This window comes from Coregonus clupeaformis, chromosome 8 (genome assembly GCF_020615455.1).
Source record: "Coregonus clupeaformis isolate EN_2021a chromosome 8, ASM2061545v1, whole genome shotgun sequence".
NCBI lineage: Eukaryota > Metazoa > Chordata > Actinopteri > Salmoniformes > Salmonidae > Coregonus > Coregonus clupeaformis.
Window position 1 is genome coordinate 47,009,686 of NC_059199.1, and position 12,915 is coordinate 47,022,600.

Consider the following 12,915-nt stretch of genomic DNA (forward strand, 5'->3'; position numbering starts at 1 on the left):
TTGTGCTGACGTTGCTTCCAGAGGCAGTTTGGAACTCGGTAGTAAGTGTTGCAAACGAGGAAAGACGATTTTTATGCACTTCAGCACTCGGCGGTCCCGTTCTGTGAGCTTGTGTGGCTACCACTTCGCGGCTGAGCTGTTGTGGCTCCTAGACGTTTCCACTTCACAATAACAGCACTCACAGTTGACCGGGGCAGATCTAGCTGGGCAGAAATTTGACAAACTGACTTGTTGGAAAGGTGGCATCCTATGACGGTGCCATGTTGAAAGTTCTTCAGTAAGGCCATTCTACTGCTAATGTTTGTCTATGGAGATTGCATGGCTGTGTGCTCAATTTTATACACCTGTCAGCAACGGGTGTGGCTGAAATAGCAGAATCCCCTAATTTGAAGGGATGTCCACATACTTTTGTATACATACACTTATCAAGAGTACATCTCTGGTCATCCGTACTGCCTCTGATATGGGGGACTCACTAAACACAAATGCTTCATTTGAAAACTTTGTCAGAGTTTTGGAGTGTGCCCTTGGCTATCCGTAAATTTTAAAAACAAGATTATCATGCCGTCTGGTTTGCTTAATATAAGGAATGTGAAATTATTTATACTTTTACTTTTGATTCTTAAGTATATTTTAGCAATTACATTTACTTTTGATACTTAAGTATATTTAAAACCAAATACTTTTACTCAAGTAGTATTTTTCTGGGTGACTTTCACTTTTACTTGAGTCATTTTCTATTAAGGTATCTTTACTTTTACTCAAGTATGTGTGTTTAGTGAGTCCACCAGATCATCAGTAGGGATGTCCAGGTATGTTCTCTTGGTAAGTGTGTGAATTGGACCATTTTCCTGTCCTGCTAAGCATTCAAAATTGAACAAGTTCTTTTGGGTGTCAGGGAAAATGTAAGGAGTAAAAAGTATATTTATTTTATTTAGGAATGTAGTGAAGTAGAAGTAAAAGTTGTACAGATACCCCACTGCAAATGTTAACAGATCTTTCTTATATCTCTCAGATATAGGACAGACACTTCAGAACAAACTTCCTTTTGATTTTGTTTTTGGACCATCTGTTGTTCCATGTAGTGAATATGTTATTCAATGTGTTTGTATGGGCTAATAGCAGTAAGGCCAAATACATAAAAAAATTTATACACCAAGGGGTCTTAATATTCTAAATCAAATAGCTAAATTATACTTGGTATGACCGTTTTAAAACAATTCCATATAGCTTAGTAGAACCCCCCTCCCCCGGGCTTAGACTGTTATGGGTTAAGAGATGAATCTCGGCCATCAGAACGCAGGGGGTAGAAACACCCTTTTCCTTCAGCAACAACGTCCGCCATGATCCGATAGGAACCTTCTGAATAAGGTTCTTTATCATAGGCCATATTACTGCAAGACTAAATTCCCCCTTGAATCATTATTTTCAGGTTACACTTTAGAATAATTCGAATTACAGCTAAACCTGACTAGAGGTCAGTATACTAGTGTGTAGCTCTATCATTACATTTCCTAGAAGTGACCACTACTGTGTGACATCATATAATACCCTATTCTCTCCATCAGCTCTGCTCTTTGTATTGCCACCCTGGCTCCACCAAAGCCCCTTCCAGTGTAATCAGGTAGAGACAGGGTAAGGGCACAGGGACAAGTGCAACAACAGTAAATTATCACAATGACACAATGGCTCAAGCGCTAGCTCCAAACGTTGACTGGGAGCCAAACTGCTCCGTCTTGATTTCCACCAGGTTGCCTTGTGTCAAGCTCTGCAGCTAGACTGTAAGACTGTAGCTGTTTCAGAGCCAGCAGCTCCCTCCCTCCCTGCTCCTTATCGCCCTGCTTTACTCAAATACATTATGTTCGGTTACGCACAAGCAGCAAGAAACCCCCTGAAACAAAGTCAAGCCTTTACAAAGTAGCTTAAAAAGGCATTTCTGTAATTGCTGGATGTTTAAAGGCCCGCTGTCAGAGGGGAAATTGGCAAGGGCACAAACAGCTGAGGCAAAGCGATCAGCAACTAAATATCTGAACAAAGGGTGGCTAATAGAGTGTTGCTATTTAAAGTCTCAGACTGGGGAGGACTAGGAGATACCAACCAAGGTGACTGTTTAGGGGTTTGGGGGTTATCTTAGGTTCTTTTCTACATTATGATAATAAGACTTCAATCATCAAATGTATTTTATAAAGCCCTTTTTACATCAGCAGTTGTCACAAAGTGCTTTACAGATACCCAGCCTAAACCCCCAAAGAGCAAGCAATGCAGATGCAGAAGAACAGTGGCTAGGACATAATTATGAACACCGAGGGAATAAAAGCTAGTCTATTGATCAGAAAGACCACTTGTCCCCTTCATCCTTGAGGATCATCATCCTTCCTCTGCTACAGTGTACATTAACATCAGTTCTATGACTGGATCGATAAGCTAAACTTTTAACTCTAACTTGGACCATTCAAAGTCAGCCCTTATAGAGAGAGAGACCGTCTGATAATGGCTAGAAACAGCCTGACCACAGAGTCTTATAGCCAGGGCTCTGCAAACATGCCACACATGGGTGTGCTGTGGTATACAGTGTTCCACTCTATGAATCTGAAGCACTACACACATCCACCACAGGATGTCAGTAGCAGAAGCCAGAGAGAGAGAGAGAGAGAGAGAGAGAGAGAGAGAGAGAGAGAGAGAGAGAGAGAGAGAGAGAGAGAGAGAGAGAGAGAGAGAGAGAGAGAGAGAGAGAGAGAGAGAGAGAGAGAGAGAGAGAGAGAGAGAGAGAGAGAGAGAGAGAGAGAGAGAGACTCCCTTTCCCCTCCCTGCAGTTAGTACTTACTGTACCTATTGCATCACTGCATTCACAGAACATGTAGCCAATGCCGACTCATGACAGCCGACACGCATGAGGTAAAAAATACAGTCCCTCACAGACAGGCTTTAATAACAGAGGTCTGAAGAAGGAGAGGAGGAGCAGATAAGGCATGGTCCTGTGCACAGCCTTGCATGTCTTATGGCCTGGAAGCTGCAGCTGTAGTTATTGTGGAGACCTGGGTGTGATGCAGGATGGTTCTGTTGGAGCTAAACTGCCATCTGTCTGTTGCGTTGTGTCCCTCTCTCTCTCCTGTTAGCGTGCAGGAAAACACAAGGCGCCCCCCGTTACACATTCAGACCCAGAGATCTGTCACAGTGAATATTTCTAAATCCACAGAGGCAGTAAAAACCAAGCACTCTGGGTATATGGATGGATGTATTATATACATTCCATCTGGATATATGAGATGTGTCTGAACGCATGGATTTATGTAGAAATACAAATAGTAGATCTCTTGTCTTTTTATTTTTTTAAAGGACTCGTTCAAATAAATCAGATCTAATACAAGCCAAATCAGTAAAATGACCAGCAGTTGGAACCGGTTCAGGGAACAGAAAACTCTACTGTCCCGGAACATAACTGTTATTTTCAAATCTTGAGAACCGGTTAATAATGTTATTTTTTGTTCCACAAATATTGCTAATGTCTAGTAGTGCTGTGATGATACCAGTGTCACAATATTTTTTCCATGGCAAAAATGAAAACATGAAGCAGACCTTATTTGGTCCTTTAAAAACCTGCTGTATGTAAAATGTTGTGTGCTATAGCTTGGAAAATAAATAAATGTGACTCTGAATGACAACATAATGATGTTTGTTTCCAACATTAGGGCTGTTTCCTAAAAAAGTTAAATCTGTTTCGTGTTTTGTTTCCTTGCCACGATACTAATGAGTATCGCAAAACTGGTATCGTCCCGGCCCTAATGTCTAGTATATAATTCTGTAAAGTTATAATTCTAGTAATAGCCTAAACACATTCCAATTCCCGTCATATTATGATGTTCAGCGCCTTAAGCCTTCTCCATGTCCAACCCTCTCTCTCGCTTTCACCCTACCCGTGACATTTCAGTCGCATCTCACGCCTGCACTTATACTGAACAAAAAAATAAACACAACTTGTAAAGTGTTGGTCCCATGTTTCATCAGCTGAAATAAAAGATGCCAGAAATGTTCCATACGCACAAAAAGCTTATCTCTCTCAAATTATGTGCACAAATTTGTTTACATCTCTCTTAATGAGCATTTCTCCTTTGCCAAGATAAGACATCCACCTGACAGGTGTGGCATATCAAGAAGCTGATGAAATAGCATGATCATTACACAGGTGCACCTTGTGCTGGGGACAATAAAAGGCCACTCTAAAATGTGCAGTTATGTCACACAACATAATGCCACATATGACTCCAACATCGTTTTAGAGAATTTGGCAGTACATCCAACCAGCCTCAAAACCGCAGACCACATGTAACCACACCAGCCCAGGACTAACACATCCAGCTTCTTCCCCTGCGGGATCATCTGAGACCAGCCACCCGGACAGCTGATGAAACTGTGGGTTTGCACAACCGAATAATTTTTGCACAAACTGTCAGAAACCGTCTCAGGGAAGCTCATCTGCGTTCTCGCCGTCCTCACCAGGGTCTTGACCTGACTGCAGTTCGGCGTCGTAACCGACTTCAGTGGGAAAATGCTCACCTTCGATGGCCACTGGCACACTGGAGAAGTGTGCTCTTCATGGATGAATCCCGGTTTCAACTGTACGGGGCAGATGGCAGACAGCGTGATTGGCGTTGTGTGGGCGAGTGGTTTGCTGATGTCGACGTTGTGAACAGAGTGCCCATGGTGGCGGTGGGGTTATGGTATGGGAAGGCATGAGCTACGGACAACAAACACAATAGCTTTTTTCCATGGCAATTTGAATGCACAGAGATACCGTGACGAGATCCTGAGGCCCAAAGTCGTGCCATTCATATGCCGCCATCACCTCATGTTTCAGCATGATAATGCACGGCCCCGTGTATCTGTGACCAACAGATCTGTGACCAACAGATGCATATCTGTATTCCCAGTGATGTGAAATCCATAGATTAGGGCCTAATGAATGTATTTCAATTGGCTGATTTCCATATATGAACTGTAACTCAGTATAATCTTTGAAATTGTTGCATGTTGCATTAATGTTTTTGTTCAGTGTAGTTCACCAATCAACCATCTTACCCATTCCACTGCAAGCTGCTCTACCGACACTAATTGGGGAAGTCAATTATTGAGCTAAATGTAAAAACGATGTTGATTTTACACGTAAAAAAATGAACAAATAGGAACTATATGAACCATAACTCTTTGGGGTTCGAACTGGTTCAGAAATGTATTTTCTGTTCGGAACAGACACCACTCACTGACAGTTCAATGACCAAGCACAGAAGCATGTCAACATCCCTTTAAAAATGTGTTTGGTAATTTCTCGGTTAGTACTATGTGTTAGTGTCTGTAATTACTCCATACATTCCACAGGGACCTCAGCAAGACTGACTGATGTCTTGTTCCACAGGAATTCTCTCAGACACAAAAGACTGGAGGATATTTATGTGCTCTAAAAAACTGGAATTCACAGCACTGTACTTAAAATTGACAACGGGCAGTCTGGGTATTCTAGGTGCTCCGTGATAGTAGTGGTTTCTAGTTATTCTATATGAACAAGACTGACTCACATAAGCAGCTGTAATTACACTGTTTCTACAGTGCATTCGGAAAGTATTCAGACCACTTGAATCTTTCCACATTTTACAGCCTTATTCTAAAATGGATTAAACTGTTGTTTTCCCCCCCTCATCAATATACACATAATATCCCATAATGACAAAGCAAAAACTGATTTTTAGAAATCAGTTTTTTGCACATTTATAAAAAAGAAAAAACGGAAATATAACATTGACATAAGTATTCAGACCCTTTCCTCAGTACTTTGTTGAAGCACCTTTGGCAGCAATTACAGAGTCTTCATGGGTATGACGCTGCACCTGTATTTTGGGAGTTTCTCCCATTCTTGGGTATGACGCTGCACCTGTATTTTGGGAGTTTCTCCCATTCTTCTCTGCAGAGCCTCTCAAGCTCTGTCACGTTGGATGGGGAGCATCACTGCACAGCTATTTTCAGGTCTCTCCAGAGATGTTCGATCGGGTTCAAGTCCGGGCTCTGGCTGGGCCACTCAAGGACATTCAGAGACTTGTCCCGAAGCCACTCCTGCATTGTCTTTGCTGTGTGCTTAGGGTCATTGTCCAGTCTGTGATTCTGAGCACTCTGGAGTAGGTTTTCATCAAGGATCTCTCTGTACTTTGCTCCGATCATCTTTCCCTCAATCCTGACTAGTCTCCCAGTCACTGCCGCTGAAAAACATCCCCACAGCATGATGCTGCCATCACCATGTTTCACTGTAGGGATGGTGCCAGGTTTCCTCCAGACGTGACACTTGGCATTCAGGCCAAAGAGTTTAATCTTGGTTTCATCAGACCAGAGAATCTTGATTCTCATGGTCTGAGAACCCTTTAGGTGCCTTTTGGCAAACTCCAAGCGGGCTGTCATGGGCCTTTTACTGAGGAGTGGCTTCCGTCTGGTCACTCTATCATAAAGGCCTGATGGGTGGAGTGCTGCAGAGATGGTTGTCCTTCTGGAAAGTTCTCCCATCTCCACAGAGGAACTCTGGAGCTCTGTCAGAGTGACCATCGGGTTCTTGGTCACCTCCCTGACCAAGGCCCTTCTCACCCGATTGCTCAGTTTGGCCGGGCAGCCAGCTCTAGGAAAAGTCTTGGTGGTTCCAAACATCTTCCATTTAAGAATGATGGAGGCCACTGTGTTCTTGGGGACCTTCAATGCTGCATAAATGTTTTGGTACCCTTCCCCAGATCTGTGCCTCGACACAATCCTGTCTCGGAACTCTACGGAGTATTCCGTTGACCTCATGGCTTGGTTTCTGCTCTGTCATGCATTGTCAATCAATTGAATTTACCACAGGTGGACTCAAATCAAGTTGTAGAAACATCTCAAGGGTGCTCAATGGAAATAGGATGCACCTGAGCTCAATTTCGAGTCTCCTAGTAAAGGGTCTGAATACTTATGTTAATAAGGTATTTCTGTTTTTTATTTTTAATAAACTTGTCATCGCGTTATCATTATGGGGTATTGGGTGTAGGATAATTTTTTTTGAATAAGGCTGTAACATAACAAAATGTGGAAAAGGGGAAGGGATCTGAATACTTTCCGAATGCACTGTATATGAAGCAGCAGTCATTGATAATTCTTAGAGAGCATGAGAGAGAGAGAGAGAGAGAGAGAGAGAGAGAGAGAGAGAGAGAGAGAGAGAGAGAGAGAGAGAGAGAGAGAGAGAGAGAGAGAGAGAGAGAGAGAGAGAGAGAGAGAGAGAGAGAAAATGTATACAGATGAGAAAGGTGCTGAGAGCGTGTGTGTTTACCGGCATGTGTGCATGTGTGTGTGTGTGTGTGTGTGTGTGTGTGTGTGTGTTGGTGGACGATCTGATTAGCCGGCGCTCTTGTTTTCTGCTGGGCCTTTCATAAAGCCCATGTGTGTTGATTCATTATGCAGCGTTCATTAGGAAGCTGATGACCAACCACATAAATAATCCAAATTTATGCAAAAGCAGGTCACAGAGCATCGATCAAGAGTACTGATCTGGAGCATGCTGTTTGTGTGTGTGTGTGCACGCGTGTGTGTGTGATTGTGTGTGTGTCCCTCCTTGACAAGGCCAGAAGAAAAGAACGGAGACCGTCTTAATGTACTCACAATCCCCTCCCAACACACCCTCACACACACACTAGAGGCACTTAGGCCACATTAAACCCTTTGCGTTCACGGGGGAGATAGCAGAGGTAACATAACATTCCTTAGTGAAGTCAGAGATTAATTCAATTTACGCCAAAATACAATAAATACACTGAGTGTCCAAAACATTAAGAATACCTTCCTAATATTTGTCCTCAGAACAGCCTCAATTCATTTTTTTATTTTTGTTCTATTTCTTTCACCTTTATTTAACCAGGTAAGCCTGTTGTGAACAAGTTCTCATTTACAACTGCGACCTGGCCAAGATAAAACAAAGCAGTGCGATAAAAACAACAACACATAGTTACATATGGGGTAAACAAAACATAAAGTCCAAAATACAACAGAAAATATATATACAGTGTGTGCGAATGTAGTAAGTTATGGAGGTAAGGCAATAAATAGGCCATAGTGCAAAATAGTTACAATTTCTTATTAATGGCTGTGTACAGGTGCAGTGATCGGTAAGCTGCTCTGACAACTGATGCTTAAAGTTAGTGAGGGAGATAAGAGTCTCCAGCTTCAAAGATTTTTGTAGTTCGTTCCAGTCATTGGCAGCAGAGAACTGGAAGGAATGGCGGCCAAAGGAGGTGTTGGCTTTGGGGATGACCAGTGAGATCTACCTGCTGGAGCGCAGACTACAGGTGGGTGTTGCTATGGTGACCAATGAGCTAAGATAAGACAGGGATTTGCCTAGCAGTGATTTATAAATGACCTGGAGCCAGTGGGTTAGGCGACGAATATGTAGTGAGGGCCAGCCAACAAGAGCGTACAGGTCACAATGGTGGGTAGTATATGGGGCTTTGGTGACAACACGGATGGCACTGTGATAGACTACATCCAATTTGCTGAGTAGAGTATTGGAGGCTATTTTGTAAAAGACATCGCCAAAGTCAAGGATCGGTAAGATAGTCAGTTTTACGAGGGCATATTTGGCAGCATGAGTGAAGGAGTCTTTGTTTGCGAAATAGGAAGCCGGTTCTAGATCTAACTTTTGATTGGAGATGCTTAATGTGAGTCTGGAAGGAGAGTTTACAGTCTAACCAGACACCTAGGTATTTGTAGTTTTGCAGAGGTGGCATGTTCCACATGGCGGGTAGCGCCAGCACAGGTGTGTGGTGTGTGTGTGTGTGTGTGTGTATGTGTGTCTTGAGGTGCTTCCTTGGTGCCAGAGGATGGCAGACATCTGAAGGTAGACAGGCTTGGCGCTGAGGTGCAAGCTGGTTCCCTTCACCCCCCAGGGGGACCTAAAAAGTATCCCCCCTGCCTCCATGCCAACCTGGGCACAATAGCAGTAGGGCACGGCACCACCCAGACTATCCCAGAGACAGTGGGCATCTGGTGGCACAGCTCTGCCTTCACACATTTACTGTACATACACACACCTTTACGTGTTTCTTTGGTTACGTGCCCCAATGAAGGTGCTTAATGGAAAAGGTCCTATTAGCATAGGCTACGTCCCAAATGGCTACCTATTTACTACATAGTGCACTACTTTTGACTAGAGACCTATGGGCCCTGGTCAAAAGTTTCACTATGAAAGGTGAACTATTAATAGGGTGCCATTAGCCATAGATAAACAAGACAATTCTCTCTGATAACAATTTGACCTGCTTAAATCAAGGACTGCTCTATTAAGGGAATTGAAGCTACAGCAAAAGTATAATAGGTATAATTCACACACCGTTATGATGAAACCTGGGCTTTAAGCAGCTTCGCCCGTCACCAAAGTCCCACTAATTAATGAAAAGAATGTTCAAAGCTAATGAGGATTCTGAATGCACAGACATTCCAATCAAACGGCGAGGTTTTGAAAGGGAAAGTATCTGCTGTGTATTAGCACATGTTAATGGCACCCGGAGTAATTACAATAACCATATAATTGGGCAGAGCTGTTCAATTTCTCAGCCTTAATCACCTGGAGCGATTTCCCAGTGGCGGCTTTAATTCGGTCAAACTGCCAGAGCTATCTTGTGTCCATGTAGGCCACAAATTACAATGGACTGATTGCGATCTCTTTCCCAGTGATCAAACGTGTTCGGAAATGAGTGAAAGAGTTCTGCCTCCTCTGACTGAAGACGCTGCTGGCCTTCCATTTTAGATTAGAACGGACTAATCAGTTTATCCAAAACCACATTTTTCTTAAAGTCCGCTCTGCTCTGACAAAAGTATTGCGGAAATAAACTCAAATGTCAACCCTAAAGCCGAAAATCCTATATTAAACCAACGAAAGAAAAGGACAGCACAATTTTTTTAAATCAGCGGCCTAAGACAGGGATTCAAGGGGATGTAAAGAAGAAGATACATTTTTTTTTAAATAAATGGCACCCACCTCGTCCTGAAGTTCACCGGATGAGGATGTCCATCATAGAGCGATAAAAAGTCATACTCCTCCTCCACAGCGAAGGACTGAAAGACAATTTGAATTCGGTTCCCCTCCTCTGCTACAATAACCCATGTACAGTTAGCCCCATTGGGGTATCCATATGGAAAACCTGGACTTTCAATGGTGCCATTCCGCCCTTTTAATGTCCCACCACACGTATATATGAAACCTGGAGAGGAGAGAAGAGAAGAACAGATTAGCTTTATATTAGGAAGGTGTTCCTAATGTTTGGTATACTCAGCATAGTTATCATTATGCTAAAAGAGATTGGACAAAAAGCTGACTGAATAAAACACTTTACCACACGAAAACATACATTATATGTGGATAAACTACTAGACACAGATACAGTACATAGAATACTACAACCCTTTGAAGAAATTTGACTGAGGTACAGTATATGGCAGGTGCCTGATCAGGGGTAGTAGCATTGGGTCTAGCAGCTTGCTCTTGCTGCATACAGTCTCACAGACACACAGCCACCATGTACGGCATGGGGAGAGCCAGCAGGCCACCACAATCCCTCGCAGCATGGTGTCCCTAAACTATTAGTCACAGCTAGATGCACGTCCAACACCGTGCTGTGTGCTGTGCTTTACTTTGGAGGAAGACCTTGTCTATTCTTTACACACGGAGAACTTACACAAACACCACTGTGGTATCACTGCATTGCCTAAACCCTTTCTTACAGTCCTCTAGGCCTGGATCCTCAAGGGTCGTGGCTATTCCAGTTCTTTATGACACTGGCTAGTGCTACGCTGGTGCTGTGTCAGTGTGGCCTGGGTCAGAATAACCCTGCGTCAAACCATTATGGAGGCATTCTAACTCAGATTACTGCTACCCGCCCAGCCTGCCTTGATGGCAGATGCACTTTGGCCAGCCCTGTGGCAGTCGTGGCATAATGGCTTCAGAATCGTTGGCCTCCAGATGGCCTATACAGACTCCATGCCACAATGTTCTGGCTGGGCCCTGGTTTTGTGTCGGCTCCATTGTCAACAAGAGCCTCCCATTCTCACTGCCTTTCAATGGTGTTCAATGGAAAACACTCCATGAGAGGCTGGCATTGAGACATATAATTAGAGTAATTCTCAATCAAAACAGTGGCCGATGCTGTTTTTTAATGGTATTATATTATATACTATATTGTACACACAGATATCCCCATTGGCTGAGTCATGATATTCAATTCATATGAATCGCTGCTGAAGATTATCCTCCCCTAAAATAAGAAGGGACAGAATCAATTTGAACCCTGTCCAAGTCATTTTCAGAGTAACATAAATTTGCTGCCGATACAATATGTGTGTGATATGCAAGTGTTCCCGGGTAGTCTTGTGGACGGCTCTGCTAGAGGTTGCATGTAGCAGCACACTGCAATGGCAGCAGCAGTAGTGGTAGCCCAGCAGTGCATCGGTTTCTCTTGGCATTGAAGAAGTAATACACTCAAGTGGTAATTTATTATCCGCACTGTGAGAGGAATAGATCAGCGTGCCATCTGGAGAGCTAGCTAGCTGCCATTTCACTGGCAACACTGGGGACAGTGCCTGTCTCCTCTTGCTAATTCTGCACCACTACCAATGAGATCACACACACACACAAAGCACATCTGATCGCCATGTTAGATCTGTGTTACTGGTTGTGAACATACTGTCCATGAGTACATCCACTTGTTCCATATGGGACACACACACACACACACACACACACACACACACACACACAACACAACACAAAAACAAACAGGCACACACATCCATGTTACTGTTTAGGAACATAGCCTACATGATGAGTGCATCCGCTGGTTCCATGTGGTTAACACTGTGTAGAGTGTAGAGAGTATTTTCCATGCTGTTGGCTATGATACTAGTACCTCTTTGGGGAGTGCTTGTGTGCATGGGATCGTATACAGAGAGCTGTAGGACTCCCTGTTATGTCATCTGTTATCTCCACGCTGTTGAATATGCAAGCCCCAGTTGGCCCATCCTTTGTAGGTTAATAGGCTGTGTCATACCGTATGTAAGACAGACCTGTGCTGTTTACATTAGGGAGGTTGTTGCTGTGGAGTGGAACCACATGCATGCATATGATAGCACAGTATTTCTCAACTCCGGTCCTCCAGTACCCACAACAGCATACATTTGTGTTGTAGCCCCAGACAAAAACACCTGATTCAACTTGTCAATGGCTTGATGATTAATTGACAAGTAGAATCAGGTGAGTTTGTCTGGGGCCACAACAAAAATATGTACTGCTGAGGGTACTGGAGGACAGGAGTTGGGAAACACTGTGCTAGCACACCGCACAGACATGCTCAGACTGCACGTTTTACTCTTAGGACGGTACATGGCTAACTGTCTGCTGCCTGCCCTTCCTGGTTTCTCCTGGTCTTGTCCATGATTCGCTGTGACGGGCCAATGCGCCTCACAGCTCTAATTGCACCACACACTGCCATGGGAGATTAGGGATGGTGCTGTGACAGATGAGAATATGAAGTCACAGGTTCTGTCCCAAATGGTACCCTATTCCCTTATTAGTGTACTACATTTGACCAGGGCACATAGGGCTTGGGTCAAAAGTAGTGTATTATATAGGGAATAGGGTGCCATTTGGGACACAGACACACAGACACAGACGTCCTGTAGCAACTGGTGAGTGGTAATAGGTCTGGACGCAATCAACACCCGAACAGACAGAGGGGTGTGTGGGGGGTAAAGTCATATGGTCATTGAGGATTGCATGGGACTCAAACATTAGGGAAGCTAGTGTTTGTTGACATGTTTTGTCCTTTAACTGTTAGCTAGCTTGAGATGGTGAAAAGCTGTCGTTGCTGGGAG

At 43.6% G+C, this 12,915-nt stretch overlaps 1 protein-coding gene across 1 annotated transcript in view; it reads right to left on the reverse strand.

The window, feature by feature from the left end:
* Positions 1 to 10,576, reverse strand: part of LOC121571845 (CUB and sushi domain-containing protein 3-like) — a 558,910-nt gene extending 548,334 nt beyond the window's left edge. The window contains exons 1-2 of the mRNA XM_041883584.2: positions 10,559 to 10,576; positions 10,028 to 10,302 (exon numbers count right to left, since the gene is read on the reverse strand). Of these exons, the coding sequence (XP_041739518.2) occupies positions 10,028 to 10,302; positions 10,559 to 10,576 (293 nt within the window). The remainder of the gene's footprint in view (positions 1 to 10,027; positions 10,303 to 10,558) is intronic.
* Positions 10,577 to 12,915: the final 2,339 nt, after the last annotated feature.